The sequence below is a fragment of the Anarhichas minor genome, unplaced genomic scaffold (genome assembly GCF_050575085.1).
Source record: "Anarhichas minor isolate MPS153535 unplaced genomic scaffold, ASM5057508v1 ptg000015l, whole genome shotgun sequence".
Taxonomy (NCBI): domain Eukaryota; kingdom Metazoa; phylum Chordata; class Actinopteri; order Perciformes; family Anarhichadidae; genus Anarhichas; species Anarhichas minor.
Window position 1 is genome coordinate 1591592 of NW_027466461.1, and position 18409 is coordinate 1610000.

The 18409-nt window shown below is 39.2% G+C and overlaps 1 protein-coding gene and 1 long non-coding RNA gene across 7 annotated transcripts in view; one reads left to right on the plus strand and one right to left on the minus strand.

Moving 5' to 3' along the window:
- Positions 1-944: 944 nt before the first annotated feature.
- On the minus strand, positions 945-11811 carry LOC142950209 (uncharacterized). Its single transcript, XR_012954140.1, has 4 exons — positions 10951-11811; positions 5073-5152; positions 2689-2795; positions 945-1075 (listed from the first exon to the last, which is right to left on the minus strand). It is a non-coding gene; the product is annotated as an uncharacterized LOC142950209 (long non-coding RNA).
- A 3499-nt stretch (positions 11812-15310) lies between these two features.
- csnk1a1 (casein kinase 1, alpha 1) overlaps positions 15311-18409 on the plus strand; it is a 30214-nt gene continuing 27115 nt past the window's right edge. For 4 of the 6 annotated variants that reach the window (XM_076092072.1, XM_076092070.1, XM_076092071.1 and 1 more), the window contains exons 1-2: positions 15311-16073; positions 16352-16458. In XM_076092072.1, the coding sequence (XP_075948187.1) occupies positions 15951-16073; positions 16352-16458 (230 nt within the window). In that variant the 5' untranslated portion in view covers positions 15311-15950. The remainder of the gene's footprint in view (positions 16074-16351; positions 16459-18409) is intronic. The other 2 variants (XM_076092075.1, XM_076092074.1) reach the window with 1 other exon arrangement.

Sequence of the window (18409 nt, forward strand, 5' to 3'; positions counted from 1 at the left end):
ATATAATTCACAGGTCCAGCTGATGATAGTGTTACAGGGTTATTGCACAGGGATTGTTGCTGACACTGTGACTCATCCGGGTATGTTCATCAGAGTGACGGTCTGCAGGAAGAACGTGTCCTTGTGTCTGTTGGCGTACGGTGTTCTGGAGCTCCTCTCAGAGGGGACAAGTTGAAACAGGTTGTCTCCACGTTGACAAGGGTCTGCAGTGATGTTTGCTGACTCTGGAGGTGGATAAGTCCTGAATGGAGGCAGACTGGTACCGATGATGTTCTCTGCAGTCCTGACTGTCCTGTTTGGTGGCTGATCCAAACCACACAGTGATGAACGTGTAGAGAACAAACTGGATTATTGCTGCGTAGAAGTGGATCAGCAGCTCTTTATGCAGGTTGAACTTCATGGATCTTTTTTTACATCATGTACATTTGAGCTCCACTATGGCGGTGCGCCTGAACTTCGTTGTAAGAAATGACAATAAAGAAATTCTAATGTTTATATGTATTGATTTTATCCCCACGATGGCGACACAACTGTGTAAGATGCAGTAACAAAACTTTGCAGGCGTGTAGTTGAGATCAAAATGAAGGCAGAGTTCCAAGATGGGTGCGGTCTGGAAGGGTGCTGGAAGTAAGGGGGTAGGAAGTGAGGATTTGATGCTCTTTATTTGGGGTCACGGCTGGTGTGATCCCCTTGCAAGATGGTCTCTAGTTAATATCTGTCTCTCATGAGTCGCCCAATTTATTGGAACCATAGAAGTATAGGACTGCCACGTGCAACACTTCTTATTGTATATAGAGCCAAGGTGTTTGAAGAGGGATCACACGGAGGTCAGGGTGTAAATGAACTTTGGATATATTTACCAGAATTGATATAATGTTTCATGAGCTGAATAAACATACACATGTTGCTGTATGTAACTTTATTGAGAAGGCAAGATACAGGGAATGGATATGATATGCCAATTCAACAGCCAGATGTGTATGTGTGTATGTGTGTGTGTGTGTCACTGGGCCACACAGTCAGTTAAGAAGGGCACTCCCCTTTGCTTTCCATTGTCACATTCGTCTTCTTTTCTCTGTAAGAAAAAACAGTAGACATTACAGCATTGCGGGTTGCTTCATGTGTGTATGTGTATGGGGGTATTATTGTAGCAGTAATACAAGCAGCAACAAGCAGAAACAGGTGTGGGTGTTGTGATGACTTTCATCTAACGGGTGACTGGCAGCTCTTTAGCACTGCAATCAGTGTCACTTCCTGAAACAATGTTCACAGTAAGTAAATGCTGGCTACTATTAATACAATGGACGTGCATGATCCTCATTATTATTATTTGTATGTGTGGGGGGGGGGGGGGGGGGGGGGTTTGCTGGCATTAGCGTCTTGTCTGTTTCTGTGAACAAATGTATATCGTTCAACATTAGAGGCTGCAGGAAACAACCGTGTTACTAATAACTTATAACTTAACAGCAGCATGCATGTTTAATTACATTTTTAGTCAACAACCTGCACCAGGCTAATCTGGACACAGATGTGTAAGATACAGTTAGGTTTGAGCTTGAGGTAGGACGGAAGGATGAGTGCAACAGATGAGTTGAACATGCAAGAGGAATTGTGTAACAGTTAAAGGGATTCTCATGCTCGTGATGATCAAAGCTGCTCATGCTCACTTTTGGGAGACTTCCCCGCAGAGCAAACTGAAACGCAGGGCAACAAGTCACCTGTTTAATTTGACCTGCAAGTGAAGTGTCGTCCTGTTACAGCAGGGGTGTCAAACTCATTTTCACTCTGGGCCACATCAGCATCACGGTCGCCCTCAAAGGGCCGGTTGTAAATGTAAGACTGTAAATGTAACTACTCCTAACATATTGGTAAATAACTGTCTCTGCATTTGATTATTGTTTATTCAAGTGTAAAAATATTGTACATGCAGTTATTAATGTAAAAATATATTTAAGCACATTTCTGTTATTATAACTTAGATCCTTTTAATTTAGGGTTAAGAAACCCACATTACTCTATCAAAGATCAAACTTTTAAAGAAAATAGCAAAGACAAATATCAAACAAGTTATTACAATAACTTTGTTCAATACTTAAAATCCTTTCAAGGGTGCGTTTGCACAATCCCACGTGAAGTGTTTCATGTGTTTTAAAGCCACGTTTAAAGTAGTCTTCAATGTACTCACAATATTTACATTTCAAGTGTACAGTAACCAGCCAAAGAGCTGCTTCTGTGACTGTGTGTTTAAGTATCTCATCATTATGACTTTCTATCTCATCATTTCGACTACGGGGATATTTTTATTATCAAGTCTAACTTTTAATTATTATTATTTATTAATTTATTTTTTTGCTGGCGGATTCGCGGGCCACATAAAATGACGTGGCGGGCTGAATTCGGCCCGCGGCGGCCTTGAGTTTGAGACCCCTGTGTTAGACCATGGATATATAAAGAAATGGATGCAGGACCAGTCCAGTGGTTGGAAGACAATTTTACATGGTGGAATATGTGATGTCATTCAGCCCCAAAACGTTTTTTTCCCCATAGACTTATTTTGTGAAAGAGATGTCTGTAAATCAGCTGATATATTTTCTAAGGTAAATCAACTTCCCAATACTAACACTTGAAAAGCCCTAATTTCTTCATTAGGTGTGTGTGTTTGTGTGTGTGTGGGTACATGTTACATGCCTGTTGTACTGGCAGAGAACACATTCGGTGCTGTAGGTTTTTCCATCACTGCCACATAGTGGATCAAACTGCTTGGTGCAGAAGTCCCCATACTTGTCACAGTCAGACTGGACACAAACACAGGTAGTTACAGGATTATTGATTAATAACATTTAGGCAATATAAACTTAGATTGTACTCAACAATAATTGAATCATATTCTGAAAAATAACTGCACTTCCTGTCAGTGATTAACAGGCATTTAATGATGATGTGACAAGAGATTCTACAGTATAGATCCAGAACTACAGAAAGCGGTTTCACTCTATGTCTTTGCCTTTGTTTTTTGTACGGAGAGTGGCCGATTCTCTGTGGAGTCCATAAGTACATGTAGGGCCGTTTCACACCTACCTAGTTTGGTCCGGACATTCTGACCTTTCAGTTTGATCAAAAACAAAATGACAGGGAAAGTGAAGCCTCCCCCAGGCCAAAACAAACAGAACCAAACAGAAGACACCGGGAGGCCAGTCATGTTATAAGAGTAGCACAGCTCCTTTAAGGAATATCTCAGTCATAAGCCAAGTGTGTGTGTGTGGTGAGAGCAGACATGTGTCTCTACCTCTGTCGTCACACATGAGGCTTCCCGGGCATCAGGCCCACTGCTTGTAATGGATCTACTTCATTACAATGAAGAGGACAGTGTGCATCACCCGGCACACCGCCATGTGAAACCATCAAATGTAACAAAAATGTGACTCTTGGTTTGGACCTTGGTTTGTACTTGTAAAAGGGCCCTTAGAGATGAGAACATCAATCTTAAACTAAATGGAAGCCAGTGCAGAGACTTCAGAAAGGGGAGTGATGTGTTCAAAATGATCTGTGAGTGGAGCGAGCCATAAACAGAGTACTCCAGGAGTCCAGCCAGCTTGTAATAGCTAGTTGGTCTATTTATTCAGACATTATAATTGAGAGATCGAGGTCTCTTTGGCTATTGATCACTTGCCAGTTTATTAGGTAGACCTAGCTAAAAGCAATGCAGGCCAATGCCACAGTTCTGGTTATGGCTTCAGTAAATACCCTTCAGCATTGTTAAATTCTGCAGCAGCAACAGCAGTAACTCAGAAAATCTAATCTTTTTAAAATCTTTTTTTCTGTAAACGAAGGATCCTCTGATCCAACTTTTTCAGTCTTGATATAGATAGCGATACATGGGTTTTCGGTATCGATCTGATACCGAGTACCGATCTGATACCGCGTACCGATCTGATACCGAGTACCGATCTGATACCGAGTACCGATCTGATACAGAGTACCGAACTGATACCGAGTACCGATCTGATACCGAGTACCGCTCTGATACCGAGTACCGAACTGATACCGAGTACCGATCTGATACCGAGTACCGATCTGATACCGAGTACCGAACTGATACCGAGTACCGATCTGATACCGAGTACCGAACTGATACCGAGTACCGATCTGATACCGAGTACCGAACTGATACCGAGTACAGATCTGATACCGAGTACCGATCTGATACCGAGTACCGAACTGGTACCGAGTACCGATCTGATACCGAGTACCGAACTGATACCGAGTACCGATCTGATACCGAGTACCGAACTGATACCGAGTACAGATCTGATACCGAGTACCGATCTGATACCGAGTACCGAACTGATACCGAGTACCGATCTGATACCGAGTACCGAACTGATACCGAGTACAGATCTGATACCGAGTACCGAACTGATACCGAGTACAGATCTGATACCGAGTACCGATCTGATACCGAGTACCGAACTGATACCGAGTACAGATCTGATACAGAGTACCGATCTGATACCGAGTACCGAACTGATACCGAGTACCGAACTGATACCGAGTACCGATCTGATATCGAGTACCGATCTGATATCGAGTACCGAACTGATACCAGTGTTTTAAGCACCATTTATTTAACATTCTAAACATTAATATAGCAGCAAACAACTACTATCAATGTAAAGATATAGAGGAGTAATGTCTACCTGAGCAGAGAATAAGTCTCTCCCTCTGTGTGTTATCAGTTTCTCTGTATTTTGGTGACATAGGCGGACCGGCCAAGGCGTGCTTTTAGTGCATGTTGGTGCATGTTAGTGCATGTGAGCGTGCACCACTGATTAATTCACAGCCGCTGCTCTGCATACAGAAGCATAGCATCCACCCTCCAGGTCCCCGTCAGGTTAGAACGGTTAGCTCTGTCAGCATTGCCAAAGTTTGCACTGCTAGAGCTGTAAGCACCGTTAGCCATAGACATGTTGAAAAGCCGTTAAGATATCAGCATTGGTATCGATGCATCTGTACTGTAAACTATCAGTCAATAAACAAATACAGAATTAGATCAACACCCCCAGCAGTCTCACCTGTGTGGGTCCAGTCTGGGCGGTTTGTTTTGGTGATCCAAATGTCGTTGTCACAGGGGCGTCATCCTCCAGGGATAGGACTGCACACACACACACACACACACACACACACACACACACACACACACACACACACACACACACACACACACACACACACACACACACACACACACACACACACACATTAAATTATATACTTGTGAGAACCCTCAATGACATAACACCTAAACCTAAACTTAACCTAAACCTAATTAACCCTTCACTAAGCCCCGCCCCCTGCTGCGACTCCATCAAGTTGTCAGAGCTCCGTTTCCATGGCGCCCACACTATCACTAACTGCACTGCAATAAATATGATCTAATTTTGGGAGAAACAAAAAAGCGATTCCAAAGAGGAGCAGAGAGAAAGGTCTACAACAATATGTGTTTGAAGGATATAGGATGTCAAAGTGATTCAGCAGAGAAAACAGGTTAAAAAGATTTAAAAGATAGAAGCTAAAGCTACAGATCACAGAATTAAAGGAACACCACTGTTCTTGGAATGCTGGGTAGGTCTTTATTCACTGTTCATATCATAAGAGATCATAAAAAGCAAAGGCAGCATGTGTATACACTCAGTATGAACGTGTTGTAACTCTGTTATGTTGTTCACATGACATCTATCACACTTCTATCTATCCTAGAGGATCCTCCTCTGTTGCTCTCCCACAGGTCTCTTCCTCTTTTCTCCCTGTTAAAGGCTTTTTTGGGGGAGTTTTTCCTGTTCCGATGTGAGCGTCCTGGGACAGAGGATGTCGTATGTGAACAGATCGTAAAGACCTCTGAGGCAAATTTGTGATTTTGGGCTCTACAAAATAAATTGAAATTGAAATTGAAGTATACCTTCAGTAGATAACATAGCATAAAAGTGCTAATGCTAATTATTGGTTTTTAGATAGATATGTAACATTTTACAAACGTTAATATAACTCCCTCCAACCGCTACGGGTAACGAGTATCACTATTACATAACCTTCAACCATGACCACCTCAAAATCCACTAAACCAGCCTGGAAATGAAGGAAATGTGAAATCATTGCGGGAGTCTATGGAGCAGAATGGGATAGTTGTCGGACTCTGGATTTAGCGAAGGATGGATTGTAACCTGATCCTTAAAACCAAGTCCGAACCCTCAAAGAGCCCTTTGAAGAAATGAAGACTGGACAAAATGTCCTCAGTTTGGACAAATGCTCTTATTCCCAATATGCACACGTACATACTGTTCACACTATCTCTCTCTGCATCACGCCTCAAACAAAACAAATCCATTCTGTGAGAATCTAACAATGTCACCAGCTTTTTCTCCAGAGGAATGTCACCCAGCAAAGTCTCACAATCCTTCGTCTTGTTTTCTTTTGCTGCTCTTTGTGTTTTGCTTCTGTTGTTTGTAGAATGTTGAAACTGAACATGCTACATTTTCTGAGAAAAGAAAGTGTCTCAGGACTGACGTTCAAGCTACAGCATGATAAAGAACTCCATTTCTAATGAAAAGTCTGGTATTGATAGTGTTGACTTCTGTCAGTTCACCTCTTTACTGAAGCTCTGGTCCAAACCCGGCACCCTGACATTATTGTGTCTAACTGACTTCCTGTGTATGACTGCTTGGTGCCTAGTAAAAGACCTTGCCTGCTACCTCACCTTGTCTCCTGTTATCTCTGCTCTTAAGTCCCTGCTCTGCCCCAGAACCGTTACAAAATAATAATGTGTTTACCACCTTATTTTAGTTTTTTAATTAGCAAAGTGAACTACATGTTCTTAATTCCTCATGTTAAACATAACTATTCCACTAAATTCATAGCTGCTCTCACTAATATCAAACAGATGATGTTGTGTCTCTACATTATCGTGCAGTTTCAAGATCAACTAGATTACAAAGTGATCAATTTACAAATCCCATCGCTCTCGTCTGTACGCATGAAAATGTGATTAGTGTTGGTTTTGTATGTTTCCTCAAATCTCCACACAGTAAGTAATAAATGGAACAATGAGAGAATATTACAGGAGGTATATTCAAGATCCAAGTTTGTTTTTACATTATATGTGATGTCATGATTTAGGATCAATTATCAGAAATGTCTTTTTATACACTCTTTCTACTTTGACATTATTTATCATAATTTTTACTTGAGTATTGATTTGCAGATTACCAAATATTGTAAACTTTGGTCCGGTGCTTCACCCTCTGTAGACTTTTGTTTGGGTCTTCGTGACTTATTTCTCTATTTTCAATTTCTGTGCACACGGCCCTACAGTGCCATGCCTTCTTACGGGGATTGGCCGGGTGCTTACCTGCTGATTAGGATCAATTAAAGGCACACGGCACTGGGATTCATCATGTTAAGAACACAGGTACAAACTATTCTGCTATTTAAGAACACATTATGAGTGTGACGTAGACTTTTCTTAGGACCTTTCTCCATAATTTAAGAACAAACTTCGGTGAACGAGGCCCAGTTTTATGTGTGCCATTTGGTAAGAGGGTTCCAGTTGATTGTTACTGTCATCATCTCCACTGTCAATGAAGATCAAGTCAGATTGTGCTCCTCGGTTTTTCTTAAAACCTGACTTTCGACTGTATGTGGTGAGGTCTTGGCCTGTAGCATCATCGGTAAATAAGCATGGCTGCTTAAGTTAGTTCATATTAGCCATGGAAGTTAATATCTGAACATAGAGAGGGAGAACAACATGATCCACCACTGCTAAAGTGTTGTCACGCCACCAGTCCAAAACACACTTATCTTTCTTTTTAGTTCTGTTTTAATCAAATAAAAACCTTTGGCTCACATACGTTAGTTATGTAATCAGTGTGATTGGAAATACCACTTTTAGATGATGAAAATGCCCAATATCCGTATTATTTGAATGTTCAGATTATTTGTTTTACATATAAAGATGACAGTCTCTGAACAATACACTGACAAAAAACTCATCTCCACAAATTACTTTGTCCCTTAATGAGTCCTAAAATCTTATCTTCTTAAAAAAGTGTGGTGATATTATTCAATCCTTTTTCAATATGTTTTTTTTCCAGATTTTTCTAGACAACAATATTCTGCTTTATTCTGTGCACTACGTCTTACGAGAATTACTCCAAGAACGAGTGGAAAATTGCTACTCTTTCAGTTGTTTCTGGTTTAAAGGGCAAAACAATTGTGAAAGTAAAGGAGTCGTAGAGATGATGAGTTTATGCTGTGAATGAACTCACCAGAGACAGAGAGCAGCAGAACAGAAGAGAACAGCACGGTCAGCTTCATGACTTCAGGTTGTGGACGTGTCTCTGAGGGCAGCAGGTGTGTGTTTCACACAGTATGTTTGCTTTTCAAGCACAACCTGTTGAGCTGGCTGTAGCTGTGCTCTGATTGGCTGCATTGTAAAGGCCAGGTGACACAAACCTGATCATTTGTCTCTCGAAATAATGCCATTCGGCCAAAGCAATAACAAACATCCAGTTACAGAAGCAGGCTAAAGTTCATCGGTGACTTTGGAAATAGTTTGAGATAAATAAACTGCAGTTTGACTAATGATTTTGCCAGTATATAGTATATAGTATATAGTGAGATGCAGTTGAAAGCTCAGGAGAAAGTTAGTAACTAGACTTTAGATTAGTTTAAATACTGAATACAGTATTAACAGTGTAAAGGTACAAACAAATGATGTACTGTATATATTCTATAAGAATGTATTTCCATGTATGTACTGAGATGTTGTTTCAGGATACTGTAGTAACTATAGGCTATTATGATATACTATGTGTAATGCACTACTATGTTCCATAATATGCTATACAACACTGTACAATAATATACTACATTCAATTGTACTGTAACATACTATATTACACTGCACAAAATATCCTATATTACACTGTACTGTAATATAGTATGTTACAGTACAGTGTAATATCGTACTTTAGGCTTCTATACCATGATATACAATACTATACTGCACTATACTATATTTAAATATACTACATACTGTACTATAATATACTATATTATACCATACTTAAATACACTGTACTGCAATGCACTATATTATACTGTACTGTAAAATACGATATCATAATGTAATGTAACATACTATATCACACTGTACTTAATATACAATATACTGGACTTTAAAAATGTTATCATAGCGTACTGTATCATACTATACTATACTGTATAACTATGTTATACTGTACTGTATCATACTATACTGTACTGTATAACTATGTTATACCGTACTGTATCATACTATACTATACTGTATAACTATGTTATACTGTACTGTATCATACTATACTGTACTGTATAACTATGTTATACCGTACTGTATCATACTATACTATACTGTATAACTATGTTATACTGTACTGTATCATACTATACTGTACTGTATAACTATGTTATACCGTACTGTATCATACTATACTGTATAACTATGTTATACTGTACTGTATCATACTATACTGTACTGTATAACTATGTTATACCGTACTGTATCATACTATACTGTATAACTATGTTATACCGTACTGTATCATACTATACTATACTGTATAACTATGTTATACTGTACTGTATCATACTATACTGTACTGTATAACAATGTTATACCGTACTGTATTATACTATACTGTACTGTAACATATTATATTATACTGTACTATAATATACTATACTATATTATACTGTAATAAACTATACTATACTGTACTATATTAAAATGTACTATAATCAACTATATTATGCTGTACTGTTATAAACCAGAATATACTGTACTGTAAAATACTATATTATCATGTACTGTATTATATTATATCATAGTGTGACTCAGAGGGAGAGCGGGTCGTCTTCCAATCAGAAGATCGGCGATCTCCTCCAGTCCATGTCTTATATGGTACCATGTTGAAGGGTCCTTGAGCAAGACTCAGAACCCCAAACTGTCCCGCAGGCTGTGCCATCAGTGTATGAATGGGTGTGAATTGAAATATTTCAGTCCCGATGGTGCATGGTAGCCCCGGCCATCAGTGTATGAATGAGTGTGAATGGGTGAATGATGACATGATGCAAAGCACTTTGAGTGGCCGGAAGACTAGAAAAAAACAGATGCAAGTCCATTTATACGGTACTGGCCAGTGGTGTATAAAGTACTCAAAAGCCATACTTGAGTAAAAGTAAAGATACCTTACTGGAAAACTACTCCAGTAAAAGTAAAAAGTCACCTATTAGAATACTACTTGAGTAAAAGTCTTAAAGTATCTGATATTTATTGTACTTAAGTATCAAAAGTAATTTTCTGATATTAAATGTACTTAAGTATTGAAAGTAAAAGTAAAAAAGCAAAGGGTCAGAATTATGAAGTTTATTCTTTTAAGTGCTGTGGCACCATGACCAAGGACATGGAGCTGTGTTGAAAATAATTGGTTTGGCTGTGATCCATCCAGGAGCAACAATGTTCAACATAATATATTGTACATAAGTATACTTTTGCATCTACTATGAACTTATCATCATAATTCTCCGAAAAGCAATATGACACTATGAAGGACTTGTAACAGTGCGTTTATAAGTATGCTCATTACGACTAGAGGATGTAGAGGGCAAATGCATAATATTGTGTTCAGCAAAAAATATCCACTTGATGCATCAGGTCAGTGTTTTGAGAAAGGACGCCTGCCTTGTAAACTCCTATGGGCCTGATTTGAACACAATAGGCAAAGGTTTGTCTCAAGCTGAATCTGCAATTGGGCGACTGCTACCATCATAACTCCATCTGATCATCCACAAAATGACTCAAATATCAAAACATGATCAATACTAAAGCAGCACCGAAAGTAACAACACAGTCATTACCTGAACCTGAAAAATGTCCTGTTCATCTTCAAAAGAAGTTGGTTTTCAAAATTGCGAGAATTCAGTCTCGCTCTTCTTGGGCTGAAGACTAGTCCTGCGATGCTAAACAGCCTTTCACAGGCCGCTGAGGCAGGTAGAGGTGTGTTCAGCTTCACAGACAGCTTGCGCACAGCTGGGAAGGATTTCCCTAATGCTAACACTAATGCTAACCCTAATGCTAACCCTAATGATAACCCTAATGCTAACCCTAATGCTAACACTAATGCTGCGCTCTCGCGGCTCCTGTCAATCCTATGGTGTGGTGGCTAGCTAACGTTAAGTTAGCTAACGTTAGCCAACTAGTGCTGCACAACTGTCAACACTTCCTCAGCTCACTAACTCGCTAGCGATCCACGGGTGTTGGTCTTCGTCACCACCGTCGTTTGTTGCGGGAGTAGCCGGTGCTTCCATTTCTGCTTCCATCATGAAATCAGTCGTAGAGTGGAATTCTGTTCATGTAGTCTCGCTAGCTATAGCATGTAGCATCCTGGGCATCACTGGGAATCAAAACACCGCGGCTTTGAGAGCACTTGTTTGCAATTGCGCATTAACGTGATTAACCAATGATTTAACTTGCAAGCTAGCACCACTGATTCACCAAACCTGCTTGTTGCAGTCTGTGTTCCACCACAGTCCCCGACGTTGGTCTCATGATTCATTTTGTTTCTAAAGATAGATTTGATTTTGTAGCGAGTAACGAAGGTTTCAGGGGAAATGTATCGGAGTAAAAGTATCAGTTTTCTTTGCAAAATGTAGTGAAGTAAAAGTAAAAGTCATCAGAAATATAAATAGTAAAGTAAAGTACAGATATCCAAAAAACGACTTAAGTACAGTGACGAAGTATTTCTACTTCGTTACTATACACCACTGGTACTGGGATATACTATTTTATACTGTGTTATATATGCTATATTATACTGTAAAATATGATATAATTTACTACAATATACTGTATTATACTGTACTATAATATATATTATACTGTATTATAATAGATTATATTATACAGTATACAGATAATATATACTCTGTAAATATTATTAATGTTTATAATTTTAAAATATATACATTTTCACTAACCTTTTCACTTCTATCTAAATACATTGTACACAAGTTATTTTCTTAAATTTGTTCTTGAGAAAGTTTTCCGATCAAAGTCTACGTCAGATACATGACGTGTTCTTAAAGCACAGAACTTGTTGTTCCTGCTCTACACGATGAATCCCAGTGTCCTCGTACGTGTCAGCTGATCCTAATCAGCAGGGAAACGCCCAGCCAATCCCCTTAAAAGGGCATGGCACTTTAGGGCCGTGTGCACACACGGAAATCAAAGAGAGAATCAAATCAAGAATGCCCCAACAAAAGTCTAAAGAGCGCGAAGCATCGCACCAAGATTTATAATATTTGAAGTAAAAATTATGATAAATGATGTTGGAATAGAATAATTGTATGAAATTAAATTTCTGGGCAAGATAATTGATCATAAATGATGTTGGAAAGCACACATTAATAATGTAAAAACAAAAATGTCTTCAATCAATAGTTAACTGATCAGGTTATTATGAACAACCAAGACTATAGGGACTAACTCCAGCAGCACTCGGCTGGGTGCGGAGAAGATCATGTTTCTTAATCGCTTCAATCACTCTTTCATTTTTGGGTGAGGTTCCCAATATAAACAGACATAAATACACAGACATAACCAATGGCTCCTAAAAATACACCATTTATTAATTCACATGCTTTGAAATGTTGTAATCTAGTTGATCTTAAAGCCGCTCAGATCATTTAAAGCACAGCATCATCTGCTTCCTCGCTGTATTCAGATGTTGTTTGAGAGACAACATGAATTTAGTGGAATAGGATAAGAATGTATAGTTTTACTAATCTAAAATAATGTTGTAAACACAAACAAAGCTGAGGTTTCACTTTTTGTAAACCTTGTAGTGAAAGTGACCTATTAGCAGGTTCTACACGTGAATGCACAACCTGACTACAGAGATCACTTCAGTAGTGGATATAGTACTGAATGTAGTGTTCGTGTAACCTTTATTCCTTTTAAAAGACCATGTTGCTCTGTAAAATAATAAAACATAATTCTCAAACAATATTTAAAGAAATATAAAACTATTGCAATGGTATTGATGATTATTGTCATTTTAATCCTGTGTTCTAAAACTATAGAACTGAGAAAAACACAATATCCAATTACTTTGCACAAACATGTCAGCACTCACATGTGTGTAGGTGAGCTCTTGAGTGTGTGTACATTCTGCTGTTACCTAGCAACAGATCCTAAAGAAGAAAACATCAGTGAATGAAAACTGCCTATTTAAGACATTTCTATTTAAGAACGGTTGGTGGTTGAGGCCCAATGTCTATTTTCTTTAACATTTTTCAGAATTTGATGATCAAATATTCTAACGATCTTTTTATCCCTGACGTTACTGTATTATTGTCCAATACACTGTCTGTTGTATTATACTTTATTATACGACATTGTAATGTACTGAACAATATACTATCCCTTATATGGCCTCATTGCTTTGTGTTTTCTTTGGATATTTATATCTGTTTGTGATTAACAATGTTTTTTCAACCCTTATTTATTGTGTATTTCTTAATCAGGGTGCTTATCAATGCACTTTCAGGGCTGGAAAGTTGTATTGAATTGAACTGAATTAAACGTATAACACTATGACATTTCTGAATGACTAGTTTATTTCCCCTCCCCGTTACATGCAGTGTGTGGTGGAAAGAGGACCAACAGTAGGTGGTGCCAGTGGACTGGGTAACACTGAGCTGTGCAGTACAGAGGGGTTGACACTGGAGAGAAGTCCTAGTCTGTATGAGAACACTTGGTAGTGTGACAGGGTAATGTCATTTTTTAGAAGTGAACATCAGTGACATCATCTTACTGGCGTGAACACATGGAAGCCTCCTAGAACGAAATCCAGATAATGTTCATTTAAGTGACCATACCCTTATTTGGTAAAATATACTTCCCAAAAATTAAACAAAACCAACCAAAAAAAGCCCTGCAACAAAACAGCAAAATATGTGCACTGTTCCAGCAGTAGTTATGTAACCTTTTATTGAAACAACTTCCTTTCTAATATTTGTTGGAAAACATGTTTTAGTGAATAACCCACAATTGATTTTATCAACACAATGTTATCCTTCCTGTGACTACTGTATATTATATATGGGTTTTTTCTGGGGTAAGAAGCGTGTGTTGGAACTGTGTGTTGGTGTCTGATAAACCTTCAAACTCGGGATCTAACGCTCAAACAGGACTTACCGCATTTGATTGTCTCACCTGTACCTGAAGCAGCATGCCCACACCGACATGGTCCCCACCCTTATGCTGCGTTCAAGCAACGCCGTCAGAATGGGAAGAAGATAAACGATTTGGAAATGATGAAATAATCTATACTAGCTTTTGTTGTGTTACATATAAGAGCAGTTCGTTAACAAGTCAAACTAGACAAAACCGCGTGATTTTTGTACAAGCTTAATTCAGTGGAGGCTAGTGTCACCATTAAGGTTGTATTTACACTGACAGTGACTGTGGCTTTGCAACCGTTTTGCTACTGGTTTGCTGAAACTAGTCGTTTACACAAATGGTAGTAGGCTAATTGTTAAAACAATTCCCGATATCTTTAACTGGGCAAATGATCGGGTCATGCTGTGATTGTGTGAATAAAACAAAGCAGCGGATGTTGAGATGTATATTCTGATGGGTTCACTTTAAAGAGAAAATGAGACAACGCGTAAGAAAGGAGAAAACTATACAAGTGTAAGAAAATTCAGCACAATGTGGCTGAAAAAGGTTGAAAATGTACTGATTGTGCTGAGACATGACGACGCTTCTAACGTCAGTCGTAAATACCACCTGTGGGTGCATTCAAGGGCGCTGGGGTCGGACTTGACATACAAAATTGACACGTACATAATTAGAGGGTCTCCAGCTGCTTTCATGGTCGCTTCGTTTGAATTTGACAATACAACATCAGGCAAAAAAAACACTGGGCACAAAAGTACACACAAAAAGTAAAGGCAAAATACACACAATTGATTATTTAGCATACATTAACATTGTATTGACAATAAAATGGTTACATAACAAATCTCTTTTTAACTTTTCAGTTGTTGACTAAGGGGTATCATAGACAATAGCTTCCCTTTATCGGTCACAACTAAATATCACTTTGAGGCGCTCACATACAGCCATATACACGCCTATGTCGTGAATCTCGATGTAATATTTCCCATCGCACCTAAAGGGGTCATGAGATATCTAACCTTAGCTAATCGCCTCCAACGGAAACCAGCTGAGAGAAAGGGTAGAGAAGACAAGATGGCGGAGTGAGTGGGTTGCGCTTTCTACAGACGGTTGCGACCCTTGAAGTTTGCTGAAAACGCCCTTAAAGGACTGAAACGATAAAAAAAGCAACATTGCCATCGGACGTGTAATTAGAAGGGCTGTTTTTTTGCTACTCAGCACGGAGGAGGTCCGGACATTTTTCCGCGGCGGTCCTTGCTACAGCGTTAGCTTGATGCTAACGCTAGCCAACGTTAGTTTTCACTAGCTGCTACTACGAGCTAGCTGGGTGGTTGTTGAAGGCCGTAAGCTTTTTGGGGTTTAGTTTGGATGTATATACTTCGATACTGACACGGCATTCAGTGTTTCTCGGAGGAGGTTTTATTCGAACGAAGGTCCGTTGTAGCCGGTAGCCTATGAATAAAGCGAACAAATTCGGGAGAAATCCACTTCCCAACTTGCTTGGTACGTTAATAGTCGAAAAAGATCTTTGGAGTAACGTTTACAGCTAGTCCATACTTTCCCTCATCAACGACTATCGCACACACAGGATTCTGTATGTTCTGCTGACAATCGGCTACACGGCCACAGAGTTTTCTAAAGGTAATCGGGTGGAGATCGTCATTTGGTGGATATTATGGCGAGCAGCAGTGGCTCCAAGGCCGAATTCATAGTCGGTGGAAAATACAAGCTGGTCAGAAAAATTGGATCAGGATCTTTCGGTGACATATATCTGGCCATCAACATCACAAATGGAGAGGTAATTCACTGCTTCAACGTCTAACAACATCGGTATTGTCGGTAAATCGGTTGTGAGTTTTCCTTGTGAACACAACCGTGACTGAGTCAAACGTATTAGTCAACTTGACACATAGCTTTGCAAGTTAGCCGGTAACTTGTAGTTATTGAACTGTAAAATGTATTCAGTAAAAGATGCTTCACGATAATGAATTGGCTTTATTCATTGTAAAGCGTTTGTCTTTGCTGTAACTAATGCAGAGTATGAAATATGAATGTTATCTTTTGTGTCATTTTCAGGAGGTAGCTGTAAAGTTGGAATCGCAGAAAGCCAGACATCCACAGCTGTTATACGAAAGCAAGCTGTACAAAATCCTCCAAGGTGGTGTCGGGATTCCACACATCAGGTAAGGGGAACAGTCATTACCTTACAGCTTACTGACTTTCGTCACGGACAATAAATATGTCTTCGTTTGGCTACATTATTGTGGCAAAGTGTACGGTGAAAAAGGACAACTGACGATAACGTCAGAGAGGCTGGTCGGCATTAGGCCTGCTAATCTGCCTAACGTTACTTAGTCTGTTCTAGGAACGATGTTTTCCGTGGTCGCTTAAAAAGCCCGTCGGCTGTACATTGCACACGGTGCTTTGTATCAGTCGTGTTTAGAGCCCACCCGTGCCCTTTTATCATGAATAACGGTGGTTAGTGTTGAGGAAAACCAACTGTGTGGTTGGAAATGGCCGCTCCTCTTTTGTTGTGTTAGCTCCCAACATGTCTTCCCTTACTCTGTTAGAAAATGGCGGCGGAGCACAGAAGCGAAAACAACAACCTAAGAGCCCCGGTAGAAGTGTGTTTTCACCGCGTGATTTCAGCCCTAAACGTCGCTCCCTGTAACGGGTCACTCGCTATGTTTAGTTGTGTTGAATTAGCTGTTGACATTGGGATGTAACGTTAGCTGAACAGAGCATGTGGTGACGTTTTAGAGACACACGCTGTGTCCCATAGTTCACACCGTTACTACAACTGTAAAGTATACACTATGCAGTAATGCTCACATGGCTGTTTCACTTTCATGTTCATATGATGAATGGGCATGTGAATTTGACTCGTTACTGCTGAGCAGTTGCTGACAGTAGGAGCCTGAGCTATTTATTTGTTAGTATATTGGATTAAAGGAGAAGTTTGTGTGTGTGCGGCTATTGAGGGGGAGATTAATTCTGGCCACTGCATGTACAAAAGTGGAAGTACAGCGAATACATGAATATGGTGCTGTGCACACCTCAACATAAATAGTATACTATTGTTTCACATGTTAAGAGAAGTCATTTCTCCAGGATGAAACAAAGAAAATAAATTATTTATTCTGGGGTTGTTTGGTATACTAATGTTTAGTTTGAGTGAGATATATCAAGCGCTTAAGTGACACTGTTTACCTCTGAATGATATTGATACTGTTCTTTTTATTCAGTTAACCAGTCCCAATGAAATAAACTCAGTCCTTTTTACTCCATGTTTTTAATGTTTTCTGCCACAAAGTTAAAGTGAAACTGAATATGGCATTCGTTACGGTTTTGTGTTCAGGTGACAGGAGAAGCGTGCTATCATTCAAACAATGGAGCAGGTTTGCTCAGCTTTATTCAGTACTATGGCTCAGTTTGAGTGTGATTGGTCACCTCACATACTCATTTGGCAGATTCTGGAGAATCTGTTGCATATATCTATTTGTACCCTTTTCTATCTTTAGCACAACTTAAGGGAAAGTCCATTGGACATATATCATTAATATTGGTGCATACTTTTAAAAAGCGAAATGGGTCATGTTGGTTCCCATTGCTCTTCTTGTGTTGATGAGGAAATGTTAATGCTTTTGTGTCAACTAAAGTATCCCAACCCTTATCTGTTCTATTTTGAACATAATTAGTTTGAAATATAGAAACTCTACCATAGGCTTTGCAGTCTCCCCTGTGTACTTAAAGTAAACCCCCAATCAAAACACAACTTTTACAATTGGTGTTGTGTAAAAATATTCTGCAACAGTAGAGAACAGTAAATCTCTCTTAATTGACTGCTGTAGGAATCAGGAGAAAGTACCTGCTGTGTTACAGCTGATGGGTTTGAACAGCTGATGGGTTTGAACACCTTACCTGTGACAAACTGTAGTTGCCAATGGAAAATACTTTTGAATTGATATACTATTGTGCCTTTTGTGTTTTAATCACCACATTTACAATACACGGCTCCTATAAACATTACTGTTTCACTGCTTCCGACTTAATTTTGATAGCGTTTGAATTACGGAAGATTTTTGTTGTTGAATACTAAGACAGTGTTGAAGGTGGAGTAAAGCGTGCACATTT